General features: G+C 45.0%; 3 protein-coding genes across 5 annotated transcripts; all 3 read left to right on the top strand.

Annotated features, from left to right (window-relative positions):
* The first annotated feature begins 148 nt into the window (after positions 1-148).
* dtwd2 (DTW domain containing 2) lies at positions 149-1,979 on the top strand. Its single transcript, XM_058064492.1, has 6 exons — positions 149-415; positions 605-695; positions 841-935; positions 1,020-1,221; positions 1,305-1,433; positions 1,697-1,979. The coding sequence occupies exons 1-6, from the start codon at positions 249-251 to the stop codon at positions 1,874-1,876; spliced, it is 864 nt and encodes a 287-aa protein (XP_057920475.1). The 5' UTR covers positions 149-248; the 3' UTR covers positions 1,877-1,979.
* A 550-nt stretch (positions 1,980-2,529) lies between these two features.
* Positions 2,530-8,893, top strand: LOC131116563 (cytotoxic granule associated RNA binding protein TIA1-like). 2 transcript variants are annotated; one of them, XM_058064486.1, is made up of 12 exons: positions 2,530-2,763; positions 3,776-3,881; positions 4,407-4,505; positions 5,213-5,267; positions 5,531-5,618; positions 5,686-5,761; positions 5,844-5,949; positions 6,381-6,479; positions 6,978-7,062; positions 7,135-7,273; positions 7,355-7,500; positions 7,934-8,893. In XM_058064486.1, the coding sequence occupies exons 1-12, from the start codon at positions 2,738-2,740 to the stop codon at positions 8,055-8,057; spliced, it is 1,149 nt and encodes a 382-aa protein (XP_057920469.1). In that variant the 5' UTR covers positions 2,530-2,737; the 3' UTR covers positions 8,058-8,893. The 2 variants fall into 2 exon arrangements, with proteins under 2 accessions (XP_057920469.1, XP_057920470.1); XM_058064487.1 differs by having other exon boundaries at positions 3,776-3,872.
* Positions 8,894-9,555: 662 nt separating this feature from the next.
* c2h2orf42 (chromosome 2 C2orf42 homolog) lies at positions 9,556-15,143 on the top strand. Of its 2 annotated transcripts, none has more exons than XM_058064480.1 (9): positions 9,556-9,858; positions 10,232-10,343; positions 10,489-11,520; positions 11,748-11,867; positions 11,942-12,046; positions 12,114-12,218; positions 13,041-13,141; positions 13,224-13,389; positions 13,697-15,143. In XM_058064480.1, the coding sequence occupies exons 3-9, from the start codon at positions 10,524-10,526 to the stop codon at positions 13,876-13,878; spliced, it is 1,776 nt and encodes a 591-aa protein (XP_057920463.1). In that variant the 5' UTR covers positions 9,556-9,858; positions 10,232-10,343; positions 10,489-10,523; the 3' UTR covers positions 13,879-15,143. The 2 variants fall into 2 exon arrangements, with proteins under 2 accessions (XP_057920463.1, XP_057920462.1); XM_058064479.1 differs by having other exon boundaries at positions 10,246-10,343.
* Positions 15,144-15,586: the final 443 nt, after the last annotated feature.

The following is a 15,586-nucleotide window of genomic DNA, read 5'->3' on the forward strand; positions in this document are numbered from 1 at the left end:
CTGTAAGTGTAACAGATACAGAAATGTCAAAGTGCATTGTTTGGAACAGTCCGAATGATCACAGCTAAGCGTCGCATTTTATAGTATGAAAACACAGACATGTGAATATAACATTTAAAAAGGCACCCTTTTTTTTAGAAAAGGAGTGAGACAGCGTCCCAATCGATCTAGTTGGTGTAGATCTATATTACTGTCACAGCGCGCTCGCGAGGCAGCGTGGCTGTTGTTGTTAGCTAAGCTAGCTAGCAATGGACCGTGTCTCCGGTCCATGTTCCTCCTCTGCCCCACTTAAAGGTGACATAACAGACACTTTGGACGATTCGTCCGACGACGGGCGCTTAGACGACGCTTTCGGCGACTTGGCTGCGCTTCCGGTCGAGGTTAGCGAGAGAAGACCGACGTGTTTACGGTGCCGGTAAGCTAAGCTAACGCTAGGATAGCTAGGTTACGCGAATGGACAGACATGCAACACAGGGGCGACATCTGTGTCCCTCCCCCTTCCCTAAACATATAATATTACTTTAACAAGGGGGACCATTCGTGTCTTCCATAAGCAAAAAAACAGGGGCAATGACAGGTCTTCAACTTTCCTCCCATGTTGTAGTCGCCCCCAGAAGGTGTGTCTTTGTCCCTTTCTCCCGACACAACCCCTGGAGGTGTCCACATGTCTCTACATCGTCCAGCACCCTGCTGAGGTGAGTCCTGTCTGCTGTTATTTCACCATTTGCTTCCATAAATCATTTTGTGTTTTACTCAGCATATATTATCTGGACTAGCACATCAAGCAGCCATGATAAACTGTCCTGACATCTTTTACCATAATATCTGCCTTGCTTTCAGGAGAGCAGAGTTCTACGCACAGTGCCTCTTCTGGCTGCATGCTTACCCCCAGCAAAGTGCAATGTCATTGTGGGAAGGCGCTTTAATGACATAAAGTAAGCAGTCGTGTGTCCTCATCGCTTATATTGCGATGTTGTTTCAGTTTCTTAGTTTGTTTACAGCTTGTTGTTGTTTCTCAGGAATCCAGATCTGGCCGACATATGCCGGGACAGCCGGACTCTCATCCTGTACCCGGGTCCCCAGTCCCAGAACCTGGAGGAACTGGTGCAGCGCCAGGAGGACAAGGGCGCCGTGCCTCATAACATCATCATCATCGACGGCACCTGGAGTCAGGCCAAGAACATTTTCCTCAAAAACAGCATGCTGCACCTCCCCAAGCAGGTGTGTGTGTGTGGCTTCAACCTCTCGCGTGGTCTGCAAACTCTTAACCTGAGCGTTGAGTGTGGAATTTTGGTATCAATCAGGTGCAGCTCAGCAGGTCTCTGTCCAGCCAGTACGTGATCCGAACTCAGCCCTCCAACATCTGCCTGTCCACACTGGAGTGCGCTGCCGTGGCTTTGTCCATCCTGGAGCACAATGACGTCTTCCAAGAGGTATCATGTGACATATGATGGTTCTCAGGGTTCTGTCAGCAAGGTGCTGTTTGCACAAACCAGCAGAGGGTGCGTTTAACTGATTGAAATGAGTGTGTCCATAATTTTGGTAGGGTTTGTTTTTATCTGTTGGACTGCGTTCCTGTAGTTTTTTTTCATGTCTCGCGAAGGTAATTTATTTTTGTAAAATAATACATTAACAAATTGATTGTAAATGCACATGTTGCAAAGCAAACTCATTTCTTCCTTGTTTGCCGGTAAAGGTCCTGCTGAGGCCTTTGAAAGCCTTGTGCGCCTTCCAGCTGGAGCACGGCGCTCAGGTCCACCACAGCAAGGAGCACCTCCTGAAGAACGGCATGTACGACAAAACCATGCCCAAGAACAAGCGCAAGATCAAGAGACTGGAGAAGCTCGTTACGGACCACAACTGTCTGCTGAGATGAGGACTCAAAAAATCAAACGGGAGAAGGACTGTGTTGCGGTATCATGAAGGAATATTAAGCTTTCTTTCAGGGTTGATGTTTTATTTAATGAAAATAAATCCTATTTTCATATCAGAACATGTTTCTGTTTGTTCTCACTGCCGTACATTAGGAATACACAGTGAGGTGAAACATACAGCATTGTTTGAACATACACATTATTAAAGTACACAATACCTATAGCCTGTTTAAAAAATACTGCCACCATGAGTCAGCCCACTAATGACACTATCATTGTATCAAAAGTACAGTATCGATTTTGACTTGAGAATCGATTTTAGTGCAAGAGCTGTTATAAGAAATATCGATATTTCAGTATCACTTATGTAGTTTTTCTCATCCACTGCACGCTGTCAGTATTAAACTAATAAGTAAAATATTAAATGAATGGATTGAAACCTTGTTGTTAAATAAAAGAAAGCATATTGCTGAATTTTCTAAATAGATATACCATTATATGTAAAGTACAAAAACATCACATTAACTTTTGTTTTAAGTCTTTTGTGTTCATTTTCTACCAAGAAGAGATAACGGCCCGCGGCCCGCTTGTTGGGAAACACTAAAGGTTCCCCTATTTTTCTGCTGAAGTGTAGCGCATGCGCCTTTGGCATCAGTCTCGGCCGCGCCGCCATCTTTGTCGGCTGCCCATTGTTCGCTCTGGAGCTTCCCTCGGCGGCGGCGACGGCGTATCGGTTCATACTGCGCCACAAAAACAAAATACAAGAAAAAACAAGCGGTCGGTGTCCCAGGCAGCTGCCCGCGACGGTCGTGGATTAGCACCCCGCGGTTGCGACTCGTTCTCGGACAGCAAGTTGAACCAGGATGGACGATGACCAGCCCAAAACCCTGTGAGTGTGTTTGTTTGCTGCTAGCTTCAAACGCTTGGATTGCTCACGTAACCTGCAGCACGTTAGCATGGCCGCACTCGACTACAAACACCCTCAATCTAAAAAAAAATATTATCCATTAAATGAATCTGATTTCATGTGAATGTACTTATATTGATGCGTATATGCGACCTTGAAAGGAGTGCATTTCCACATCGGCTAATTCGGAACGTCAACCATCCAGCTAGTGTTGTGTGCTAGCAAGCTAATTCTAGAAAATTCCCAAGTGGATTTCCTGGTTTTTGAATGAAAAAACATCCTCTTTTGTCATTACAACCTGAACCGAATGAGACACGAGAGCCAACGTAATGTGTTTTACTGTGTGCTGCAAACCAGTGTTGGTAATGAGCAGCAAAACACGGAAATGGGCCCTTTTCACACAAGGCTTTGGCGAGCAATTAAGTCCTGAAAATCGAGCATCAGGCCTATAAACGCGCTTGTCGTCTATATATGAATACATATAAATATTACACGAGCACCCAGTTAGATAAGTCGTTTACATAACAGCTAACCAATGCTATCGATGATTAGCACATGACTGTCTCACTATACTTAATTTCAAAGTAGCACCATGCTAATCTAAACCAGGAAATACAAATATTCGAGTAACATTACACGCTGAATTATTTTGCCTAACAGTCTTGAAATGTTGTTTTTTTTAACTGGATCTATTGTTGTACTACAGTCATTTATACTACAGCGGTGCTTTGGTTAACGTCATTAATCCCCTACAGAAGGTCCTGACTCTCCAAATCACAAACTGGTGAAGGTTTCACAAATCAGAAACTGTATTAGCTGGCGTACACAAACCAAGACCGCATTTTGGATGCTAAACAAAATTTTGTATGTTAACTGGAAAATTAACAGGGGCGTGGGGGGTGTTTACCACTGTAATTGAAAATTTTTAGTTAAGACAAGTTCCTCTCCCTCGTCCTTTTATTTTTGTGGTTTTAAATTCCATCTTTGTGCACAGGTATGTGGGGAACCTGTCGCGGGATGTGACGGAAGCACTCATCCTGGAGCTGTTTGGCCAGATCGGACCCTGCAAGAGCTGTAAAATGATCGTGGATGTGAGTTCAGTGAGTCAACTTCTGTGCTCTTAGAGTCTCAAACCCCAGTGGTGGTCTCTCTTATGAGCAGATTTGGAGCAAATAGGGGGGAAGATTTTTTTTTCCCCCCACTGGTGCAACATCTGGTAAATAGCGTATTTCCTCATATGGTGGCCTCCCCTCGAATGGACACCATGCCCTGCTTTATTGTTTCCCCTTTGGAAGAAAATAACAGGTCACTAGGTGTCTTATCTACAAAATGGATATCCATCGTGTAATGATACATTTATAACGTGCTTACAGCATTCACAAGCATGTATATTTGTGTACCCAGTATGCCTTGTGGGTTCTCTGCAGCTGAGAAATGAGCTGTTTCCAGCTGCTATATGAGGAAATATGGTACCTAAATGTCAATCTGTATACATTAAAGCTATCTTTTTTTTTAATTCAGATTTTGTACACACAGCCTCGGTGTTCCTGCCCTGCCGTGTTGAAAAGTGAACGCGGACTCCCCAGTTGACATATTTTTGTGTTTGTGTCTCTTGCCCCTCCCAGACAGCAGGTCACGATCCGTACTGCTTTGTGGAATTCTATGAGCATAGACACGCCATGGCCACCATTGCGGCTATGAACGGTCGGAAAATTCTGGGTAAGGTAAGCTGTCCCATCTCCCCCCGGGGGCGAGGCCAGGCGGACCGGTGCTGGGTGGGCGGGGTTTTCCTGAAAGAGCCCCCTGAAAAGGAAATAATTGGCGCTTGATGTGTAAACGTGTTGAACAAAGCGCTAAATGTCATGTGATGATGCTCTTCTGCCCCCCCACCCCCACCCTTCTTGCCTCTTTGCTGGTGTGTGTTATTGACTTTCATCACCATTACGTTTTATTTTTAACAACCTTATTTCCACATAGACGCCACCTAAGACTTTGACTTCTAGAAAGATCCATTCAGTTGAAAATATTCTATCCTCAACAGGTATTGAAGGACCATTTGAGGAGTAGAACAAGTTCGTAAAAATCACTTGTTTGTAAGTCCCTTGTTATTTGGACCTTACTTCCTTCAGTTTTACACCAAATTTTGACATTTTTCCTGATTTAATGAGGGTCAAATCTTGATATCCTTTTCTTGAATATTCTCCTCTGTATGTTCATTTACTGTGTGTTTAGTGTAAGAGACAAAGGTATGTCCATTTAGGTAATGTAAGTTAAATCAGTGGCCCAACAGAAGCCATTAAAAGACACTAGAAAGTAAAGTCCTGTGTGTGAGTGAGTGAGAGAGAATGTGAGACAAATTGTCTAATCAACAATAATCCACTCCTTGCTCACGTCTGACTTGCGCTCTCTTGCCTGTTGTGTCTCTTTGCAGGAAGTCAAGGTCAACTGGGCAACAACGCCGACCAGCCAAAAGAAGGACACCAGCAGTACGTCTCCTTCAGTGAACAATACACTCTTGATCCTAACGTTAAGAACAGTTGAAAAATGGCAAGAATGTACATTTTGCACTGTTGGATCTTAAGGAGGTTCTAAGTAGAGATTCAAAATGCGGTGCTATTGGCTGCCCTTCGAGGAATCCCCCTTTCCGGGATGAACAGTCTACAACTGCTCTTAACCTTTTGATCAGGAGTGTATGCCATCAGTGTCTTTGTTGTGTGGGTGTTCACTACACTTCAACAATGTCTTTCAGGTCACTTCCACGTCTTTGTCGGAGACCTAAGTCCTGAAATCACCACAGATGACATAAAAGCCGCGTTTGGCCCTTTTGGGAAAATATCGTAAGTGTCCGCTGAGAAATAACATTGACGCCACCTGCTGGTATTAATTCATGGTGTTTGTCCGCAGCGATTGTCGGGTGGTGAAAGACATGGCCACCGGCAAGTCCAAAGGCTACGGCTTTGTGTCTTTCTTCAACAAATGGGTGAGCGTCCTGCCCCTGCCTCCGGGGTGCTAAAACCTAGACTGAAACCCGCCAACTTTACACCCTTTGTGGCTGTGTTTAGGACGCAGAGAACGCCATCCAGCAGATGGGAGGCCAGTGGCTGGGAGGCCGGCAGATCAGGACCAACTGGGCAACACGGAAGCCCACGCCCAAAACTACCAATGAAAGTAAGATGAATAAGGATGCCACAAGCCCCCGCCCCTCACGTTCATATCCCTTTAATGCAACAAGTATTAGTCATGTGACAAGAACTGTATTGTCCATTTAGATATACAGTAGTTGGTTGAACCTTGAATAGTCAGCCTCTAATTTTGCTCACAGAGGAAGTAAAACAAAACACTTAGTCTTGCCTTCAGTGAGGGTGAAATCATGCTCAGGTGATTTCTATATTGGATTATTCATTGTTATGCAACTATAATAATGAGTGTCAAAAACAAACTGGAGGGCTTTTTCCCCTAAAAACCATTTCAGTTGAATTCTGAAGTGTCCAACTTTGTAGATTTCATATTATGTTAACCTTCTCAAAATAGTCACCATTTATCAATATTTTATGGTCTTTGCGGTGATGAAAGACATGTTTGTTTTTATTTTCTCGTAGCAAGCAACACAAAGCAGCTGTCTTTCGACGAGGTGGTGAACCAGTCCAGTCCCAGCAACTGCACTGTCTACTGCGGAGGCGTCACGGCAGGTCTCACAGGTGAGCATCGCTAGATTTCTTCTTGGCTGCATGATCCAAGATGGCGGCGTCAAGAAACTGAACTGTATTCAAAATTTGGGATGTTAAACCGAGAAACACAATAATCTGGGCGGATGTTAACTGAGGCACCACTGTATTTACAATTGTTTTATAGATCCATAAAAATATTTTTATACTCTGGAAAAAGTATAAAAAAAAAAAAAACATGTTTCATATGTTAACCGCTTCTGGCTGCCATTTTGTTAGCAAGCTAGAAGCTATGGACATTTTGCAATAAAAATACATGTGACGTGTGCCTTGTTGTATGCTAACCAAAAAATGTGCGTAAGCCACGGCGGTCGCTAACTGAGGTCTCACTGTATTTTGAAGCCTGTGACCTTGAAAGTGTCACTCCCAATTTTCATGCAAATGGCACTAATATACGCCACCACAGATAGATTGTAGTCCTGTGGGAAACACTGGATTCATTGCTAACACTTTGGAGTTTCTCCTTCACAGAGCAAATTATGAGACAAACCTTCTCGCCTTTTGGCCAAATCATGGAGATCCGTGTTTTCCCTGACAAAGGCTACTCCTTTGTGAGGTAAGATTGCAAGAAAAGGATTGAACCAGCAACGTGTCACATTGACCCCATATCACTGCTTCCTGGCTGCAGGTTCAACTCCCACGAGGCGGCCGCCCACGCCATCGTGTCCGTCAATGCCACATCGGTGGAAGGCTTCGTGGTCAAGTGCTACTGGGGCAAAGAAACCACCGACATGGTCAGCCCCATACAGCAGGTGCAGATGCCTCAGGTACGTAACCAGGAGGGCCCCCGGCCAAGGCGGGGCCGTCAGATCCCGCCGCCTTAAAACGGGTCCCACTTGTGTCAGCAGAACACGGTGAGCTTTGCAGCGCAGCCCTACAGCCAGTGGGGGCAGTGGTACGGCAACACGCAGCAGATCGGTCAGTACGTGCCCAATGGGTGGCAGGTGCCCAGCTACGGCGTCTACGGGCAGACCTGGGATCAGCAGTGCTACAAGTGAGTGTGCGTGCGCTGCCGGGGTGTAAATTGTCACATTAGCGCTCTGTCATTGGCCCACTTTCAGCTGCAGTCATGTGACCACTTCACACAAAACGGAAGTTTGTCCAAATATTCACCCCTGCTGTGCTCATACCGTTCTGGCACATGTACCACAAGGTGGCGCTGTCATTCATAACTGGTATGAATGTGCAAGAATAATCTGGGATCAAATCTTGGGAGTTGTTGTTTTTTTTAGAAGTAATAAACCTCAGAGAATAAAGTCTTTTTTTTGGTAATCTTCCAAAGGGAAAGTTATATATTTCCATCATATATTTTCACAGAAAAAAAATCAGTAGATGTAAGGAATACAACAATTTTTTGACCGTAATATCAGAGAAAATGTATGAATTTTCAACAATTTGTATTTTATTCCTATTTTTTTTTTCTGTAGTCCTCTTCCTTCCGGCGCCGGATGGACCGGTGTTGGCACCGTGAGCAACGGAGGCATGGTGGAGCCCGGGCAAGGGGTCAACGGCACCGTGCTGGCCAACCAGGCCGGCTACCATACCCACTGATCAGCCCCTCCCTCTGGGGGCGAAGCCAACCTGGGTGACACTCTGCTGGGGGGGCGGTGTAGCACGTGTGCTCGCTCTCTGTTTGTCAACACATTATTCTCCTTAAGGACACTGGTCGGGAACGTTACCATTAGCTTACCGGCCCACACGCTCATTATCACCCTCTCCCCGCCCTTCCTCCATTTTTCTCTCTCCCCCCCACCTGCAAAGTGTCCCATCACCGGCCAAATGTAAATGACATGACAAGTCCAGATAGTTTAGTTTAGTCAACAAAACAAGAAAAAAAAAGAAAAAGATGGTGTTGAAATCACCAGGTTTCATTTGCAGGAGCCAAAGAGTTCACTCGACAAGGCGTGAGCTTGGTTCTCCTTCTCCCACTCGGTGGGGTGGTATTTTTAGTCCAAGGATGTTCTCAGGGTGTGGAGTCATTCTGTGAAATGTAGGCTATCACTGAGATAAGAGGAGTACATTTCAACGCTCCGTCACCGACCCCGGCAGAACGGAGCGAGTGGACGGACCGTGCCCAGTCCACCCTTTGTGTGTGTGTGTGTGCGCGCGTGTGCATGGACTGATGATGCGTTTACACACAATTCCACTTCATCTAGCAACCCCCCTCCCCCTTTAATCACAAAGGACTATACGCATTTTCATTTTTGCTTTTTTTTTGCAACAGTTATGTAGACAAATTGTCTTTTTTTTTTTTTCACAATGCTGACCTGTACAAAGAGCTTTTGCCTTTTTTGCTTTCATTTCGGGAGGGGGGGCTGTCTCTGAAAAGAAACGTTGCAGTGACAAATGAAGACCTTTTTATGTTTGTTGATAAAGCATTGAGTGGCTGTCAACTGTCAACTTTATTTAAAAAAAAAATTCAATATCTGGACTAAATCGCAGGGAATAAACTGCCGCACTCGTCTTACTTACTGGCAGACAAATATTGCACAACTACTTAAAAAAAAAAGTTCACTCAATTTGAAGTACGTTTGGGTTTTGGTTTGTTTTTTTGGCATTCCACTTTTTTTTGTAATATCATTTGAAAGTCTTATTGTAAATAACCAAGCGGTCTGTTCAATTGTATCTGTATAAAGACATGTTCATTCAGGACGTGTGTTTGCCTTTTGGATGACATGACATCGTGCTGCATTCGTTTGTTTTAAACCTAGAGAGTGTCTGTTTTTATTGATCATAGAGGAGAGATTGTGGCCATCGCCATCCTCTTCATGTGGTTGAGGGCTCCATCGTGTTGCCTTATCAGTGAGTTACTTTTTTTTTGTTTACTTTAGCCAAAAATCAGCAGGTAAGAATGTTTACACCCTGCTGGAATTTTGCCGGAAGAGTTGTTTACACTTGCGTAACAGTTTAATTTGGATTTGCCCCCATTAAAATGTTGATGGAAAAAGAACAATTCTCAACTTTTTCAGAAAATTTTGTAAATTCTAAAGTGGCCAAAAAATTGGATGCCTAAAATATAATTTTTTGACCATTCATCAGAAATGCAGTATATTTTTTCGCAACATTTCTGTTCTTAGAAAACGTAAAACATGAGCAAATCAACGTTATACGGATTAAAATGTGCATGCTTGGTTTTGCTAACCATCCAATGGAAATAGCTTAGAAAGCATCTTCTGAACACTGCCGACTACAGATCCCAAGATGCATAGCGCCGGCAGTGACCGCCTTATTAATCCGCGCGCTCGCAGCTGGCCAATTAGGAGTGCTGCTAGCACAGAGGGATCAATGGCTACGGTCGAACTGCTTTGAAGGCCTAATTGGAGCCGAATTTGACCAACGGAACACTTTTCAGGTAGTTTACTCACCTTTCATAAGTCCATTGTCACTTTTTAAGAAAATTACTAAATTTTTAAATGGCAAAAATGGTTACCCAATGTATACATGATTGACAATGCATGTACGTATGTATCAAAATACAAAGTGCAATTTTATGTACTTCAAAAAAACGTAATATATGCAATTCTAATGAACATTGTAGTATTAATATTTACCTTTTTGGTTTTGCTAACCATTTTCAGCAAATAAAACTCGACTTCGTACCGGAAAATAACTTAAAATGTGTCTTTAACTACAACGTCCTAGTTTGAAATCAACTACAATCCCGAAATGCTTTGTCCTGGATGTAACCGCCTTTTTAAGCCACGTGATTCCCTCTGGCCAATTAGGAGTGTCGTTACAGGCGCAATGCGGGTGTCGGGATGTAAGGAGCAATGGCGACGGTCGAGCTGGTTTGAAGGCCAAATTGGAGCCGAATTTGACCAACGGCATGCTTTTCAGGTAGTTAACGCACCTTTCTTGAACACAATCACATAAGACTCCACGATGTCACGCTGTAGTTACAAGTCACAATCTTAATGGGGATTTTTGGGTGTTTGTTGGGTGTTTGTTTCCCCAATTAATCTTCTAACCTGTTTATTTTTAGACTTCGGCTTCAACCCCACTATTTGTGACCTGAAAATGGAGAGTGCGTCCTCTTCATACAGCCATGTCCTGTCCCCTTTCACCCAGCAAACGTCAACACCCAACCTGGCTGCTAAGCAGAGAGACAGTCGCAAGGGGGCGCCCTCCGTGACCCCGGCTTTCCTCTCGAACCTGGGGAGGGCCACCCTGCGGGGCATTCGCAAGTGTCCCCAGTGTGGCGTTTACAATGGCACCCGGGGACTCAGCTGCAAGAACGCTGTTTGTGGGGTTTCTCTCAGAAACGCCTCTTTGGAGGTCCGGAGGGGCAGGAAGGACACCATGGAGGTGGTCAAAGTCATAACAGACGGCGAGGAGAAGGCCAACCAGGGAGGCGGGGTGCAGGTGTTTTCAGTTTGTCAAAAAGGAAGAGCAAACACCCAGTTTGGCTTTGTGGAGCTCGTTGCGACAGACGCCACCATCGCCACAGGCAACAGAGCCTCCCAGCTTTCTCACATCAACCTGGGCCGCTGCTTCATGGCCGCCTGCAAGCAGGGTCAAAAGTCAAGCCACAGCAAGGTGTCATATGACAGCCTCTGCGCCCACATCAAGCACGCCATCGAGTGCGCCAACCGCGCCACGCCGCTCAGCGTCAAGAGCTCCGTCCTGGAAGCTCTGCAGGCCTCCGTGCAAGCCAAGGAGGAGCTCTGGAGGCTGGCCACAGAGTCCCTGGGGCCACTAGTGCAGCGCGTGTCCAGGGACACCCTTGTGGTCAAGTGCCACCCGGACTCTAAGCACCCTCACGGCCTGTTGCATCTCACCGTGGGAGCCGGCGGACGAACCGAGGCACCGAAAAACGATGCGGCTCTTCAGCAACAGCAAGCCATGTTTCACTGTGGCTGCCAGGGGGACAGCAGGAGGGGGAGGGCCGAAGGGGCCGAGCCAGGCGGGGGGTTGTCGGTACCCTGCCTGCACTTCTACGCCTGCGTGTGCGCCTTCGCTAGCGACGAGAAGCTCACGGCAGAATTTGCGGCTTTTATCAACTCCTCGTCAAACGGTACAAGTCGTAAATGCTAACCTCCTGATTTCCAACAATTTCCAAGATGGTGTCCTCTTGGCACACAATGCCCCGAGTGGGGGATTAATGTACTCTCATGTGGACTGGTGTGGATGTTAAGAGTATTGCGCCCATATTGCAGTCAATACTGTGAAATCTGGAGGGTTGGCCTCTCAAACGTTGTCATGGTCTTCCAAATGCGCCCTAATTACTTCTGTGTGTTTAAGGCGTACTACCAAACTCCACCTGCAGAGTCATCGTTCCTTGCGAGAGGCCTCCGCTGCACACCGAAACGGTGAAATCTCCACACAAAGCAAAGAAACTGCGTCAGGAGGAAGCACTTTTGGGTACTTTTGCTCCTCCAGGTTTAGGATTTTCCCATTTTTCCCAGCCATGAATTGTTTCTCCCTGACCTCCACAGGTGGTGGTCAGGCTGCGGATGAGCACTCTGTGACGTTGGGGTTCCACCAGTGGCTGGCTGGCGTCACAGAGCGGATCCACCAGGCCATGCACTACCAGCTGGATGGTAAGGCTGAAGTGACTTTCTACTCCTTTCTGGGTTGAATGTTTTTCAATGTTTTTTTTTCATTTAGGGAATCCGGAACCTCTGGTGTACCACATTCCTCAGCCGTTTTTTAACGCCTTGCAGCATCGCTTGTCGCTCGGCTCCAAGAGGAGGCTGCCTAACTTCACAACAGGTGACGATGTCCTGTCCTCATTGTCGCACGTTAGCGACACTAGCATAGCTATGTTGGCCATACAGTCAGGAGATCGGGAAGACCTGGGTTTGATTCTCCACTTGGGCATCTCTGTGTGGAGTTTGCATGTTCTCCCTGTGCATGTGGGTTTTCTCCGGTTTCCTCCCACATTCCAAAAACATAATTAATTGGCCACTCCAAATTGTCCATAGGAATGAATGTGAGTGTGAATGGTTATGTCTATATGTGCCCTGTGATTGGCTGGCCACCAGTCCATGGTATACCCCGCCTCTCAACCGAAGTAAGCTGGGATAGGCTCCCCCCGCGACCTAGTGAGGATAAGCGGTATAGAAACTGGATGGATGAAAATTGATATAAATTTTGGAAACACGGAAAAAAAAACAGTATACACTTATAAATTTTGCCTGTTCAAAGATCCGCTGTGGCGACTCCATAATCAGGAAAAAGCGGAAAAAAACAAACAAATGTTTGTTGTGAGTTCCTTTTGTTGGACGGTCCTTGAATGCACCATCCCATGCTGTACAGGTAGACTATTATACTGTATTTTTAACCTTTTTCTTTCACCTTATATTTGCTCACAAATGCCGACACTGTGGGCATGCATAAAGATAAGATTTTATGACCTTGCGTGCCCAGCTAGCTAGCCTGTTACGACACATCAAATGGTGACTCCAAGCTGATACTGATGAATGGTGTTTTTCATTTGTTGTTGCTCCCGTCTTAGTTTTACACACACCACATGAAAAATAGCATTTGATTACGATCATGTACGACGCTCACCAGTCTCCATGTCCACTTCAGTGGTTGTGCGGAGGGACGCTCCCCCTCTGGGCTCTTTCTCCAAGTACACCTGGCACATCACCAACCTGGCACAGGTCAAACGCATCTTTGACACCCCCGAGGTAAACTGCCACCGCTTGCCCATCCTACTATGTCTCCCCACCCCCGTTCGTCCTTTGATGTCCCACCCGCCGTGTCTGCCAGTTGGAGCTGGAACTCACTCAGAGTTTTGTCAAAAACGTGGATGGTTCCTACTCTCGCTTTCGTTGTCCGCAACTGCCGCCGCCCCAACCGGAGCTGCCGGAGGGAGCTGGAACAGATCGGCCGCAAGCAATTCGACCCATGGAGCTGCAGACGTTCCTCAGAGTTGGTGAGCTTATTTTTGTTAGTTTATGACAAGGATAGAAGCACGGTTCTGTTGACACCTAGTGGCCAATGTAGAGTACTACATTCACAAGTTGAATCTTCTTCTGTCTAGTATTTGTATTTTACTTCTTAGCCATGGTTATGCTTGAAAATACTTAAAGGAATACACACACTTTGCTTGTATATGCATAAAAATGATCATATACTGTATTTAACCACGAAACGGTAATAATTTATTAATTTGTTGTTTTAGGGGGAAAAAATGCATGTTTGAACGGCGTTGTCATTTTCTGATCTCCCAATCCGCGCAGGGCCCGGCTTGGATGACCTGAGCGACGCCCGTCCGTTGGAGATCGAGTGGACCCCCGACGTGCTTCCGCTTTGCCACATGGGAGAGCTGAGGATCCGCTTCGAGTTCGGCCACCGGCACAGCGGACAGCAACCCGACTCGTCTGACTGTGTGAAAAGCAACGTGATGCAGGGCGCTTCCTAGTCATCATGTGACTTAGCGGATACTTCATTAGGTACACCTGCACTATCCACTGAGCATTATCTTTCTAAAGGTAGATGTTTGTATTGGATTCTATTTATTATAATACATCATATTCGTATCATACCACCCATTAGATGCTAGAGTGCTTTATCATTGGATAAACATCAAATATATTATATTAGATGCAAGAGTGCTTTATCATTGGATAAACATCAAATATATTACATGACATTTTTACTCTTAATATATTTAGAACATCAATTCCAATACATTTGTCCGCTTTTTATTTCCTGCGAGCAAGTTGTGTTAGTGTTAAAAGTGGCCAGCAGGGTGCGCCATAACACTGTTTGCTTCCATAACACAGCTGGAAACCCTCAAGGAAATGGACCCAAACACCTCTTGTCTGCTGGTTAATATACAAAAATACACAAAAGGTTTCTCTTGAAACGTGTCCATGAGCTTTTCCAAGCTAGGCCACCACCAAATCACTTGCCCATTCCTCATCAAACAGTTGAAAAATGTTTTATCTTCAGGAGGTTCAACATAGAGTTTCACAATACAAAAAGTAGAAACGAAAGCAAGACAAATGCACAAACCTCATTATCTGAAACTAGCGAGTATCCTGATTATGTGGCAAAATGACCAAAATAGCACCCTGAGCATCACCCGTACTCTCTGATTGGTACCATGATTCTCCACCGCCTCTTGAGGTAGGAAGCGTTATTACAAATGTATTACTCCAGCCCCCCCACACACATACACACTGTGTGCCAAGTGGGGCGGTTGTCATATCCATCATTTCTGAGTCATTGCCCGAGGAAACGCGGGCCAATTACGGTCATAAATAATAATGGGAGAGCGCGTGCGGCGGCATGACGGATGGGACGCACTCACAGCTCATTTACATGACGTCTGGGTGTCGCCGTGATGGAATGCTCCCCAACTGACACCTTGAAGCCGGGACCGCGCTCATGGATCCTTGCTGGAGTCACTTGGATGCACCACTTTTTAGGGTACCTAGTGGTTGAGGGCGGAGCTAGACCGTGCCGTGTGTTGATTGGTGGACAAAGAATGCTCAGTTCCTCGGAAACAGCAGGGTTATTTTTTTCACATGAAAATAAGTTGAAAAATATTAAATACTAATAATGAATTATGAGTAATAAAAGCGTTAGTATTTGTTTCATGAAAACAAGTTGTAAACGTTAAATTATTTTAAATGGTAAAAGTTGATGGTATTTTTTTCCTTATTAAAGAAAATAACAAAGATAATAAAGAAAAACTAGGTGGTAATCTTTCTTGAAAATAAGATGACAATATTAAAGAATAAAGTTTTGATGAAAAATAATATAAAACGTAATGTTGAAAAAAAATAATGTTAAAGAATAGTGAAGTAAAATTTAGTGGTCTTTGTAAAAAAAATTAGATGACAATATTCATTAATATAATTATTTTTATTATAAAAAGTAATACATTTATTAATAATACATTTATCATTCATTCCTCACAAGGGTCGCGGGGGGTGCTGGAGCCTATCCCAGCTGTCTTCGGGCGAGAGGCAGGGTACACCCTGGACTGGTGGCCAGCCAATCACAGGACACATATAGACAAACAACCATTCACACTCACATTCATACCTATGGACAATTTGGAGTGGCCAATTAACCTAGCATGTTTTTGGAATGTGGGAGGAAACCGGAGTACCCGGAGA

Source organism: Doryrhamphus excisus, chromosome 2 (genome assembly GCF_030265055.1).
Source record: "Doryrhamphus excisus isolate RoL2022-K1 chromosome 2, RoL_Dexc_1.0, whole genome shotgun sequence".
NCBI lineage: Eukaryota > Metazoa > Chordata > Actinopteri > Syngnathiformes > Syngnathidae > Doryrhamphus > Doryrhamphus excisus.

Excerpts from the sequence above, each read along its gene's own strand:
- dtwd2 (XM_058064492.1), top strand. The coding sequence starts at position 249 with ATGGACCGTGTCTCCGGTCCATGTTCCTCCTCTGCCCCACTTAAAGGT. Across the intron at positions 696-840 it reads TCGTCCAGCACCCTGCTGAG|GAGAGCAGAGTTCTACGCAC; the intron begins GTGAGTCCTGTC and ends CCTTGCTTTCAG. Across the intron at positions 936-1,019 it reads AGGCGCTTTAATGACATAAA|GAATCCAGATCTGGCCGACA; the intron begins GTAAGCAGTCGT and ends GTTGTTTCTCAG.
- LOC131116563 (XM_058064486.1), top strand. The coding sequence starts at position 2,738 with ATGGACGATGACCAGCCCAAAACCCT. Across the intron at positions 2,764-3,775 it reads GATGACCAGCCCAAAACCCT|GTATGTGGGGAACCTGTCGC; the intron begins GTGAGTGTGTTT and ends CTTTGTGCACAG. Across the intron at positions 6,480-6,977 it reads CGTCACGGCAGGTCTCACAG|AGCAAATTATGAGACAAACC; the intron begins GTGAGCATCGCT and ends TCTCCTTCACAG.
- c2h2orf42 (XM_058064480.1), top strand. The coding sequence starts at position 10,524 with ATGGAGAGTGCGTCCTCTTCATACAGCCATGTCCTGTCCCCTTTCACC. Across the intron at positions 11,868-11,941 it reads TCAGGAGGAAGCACTTTTGG|GTGGTGGTCAGGCTGCGGAT; the intron begins GTACTTTTGCTC and ends TGACCTCCACAG. Across the intron at positions 13,142-13,223 it reads GCATCTTTGACACCCCCGAG|TTGGAGCTGGAACTCACTCA; the intron begins GTAAACTGCCAC and ends CGTGTCTGCCAG.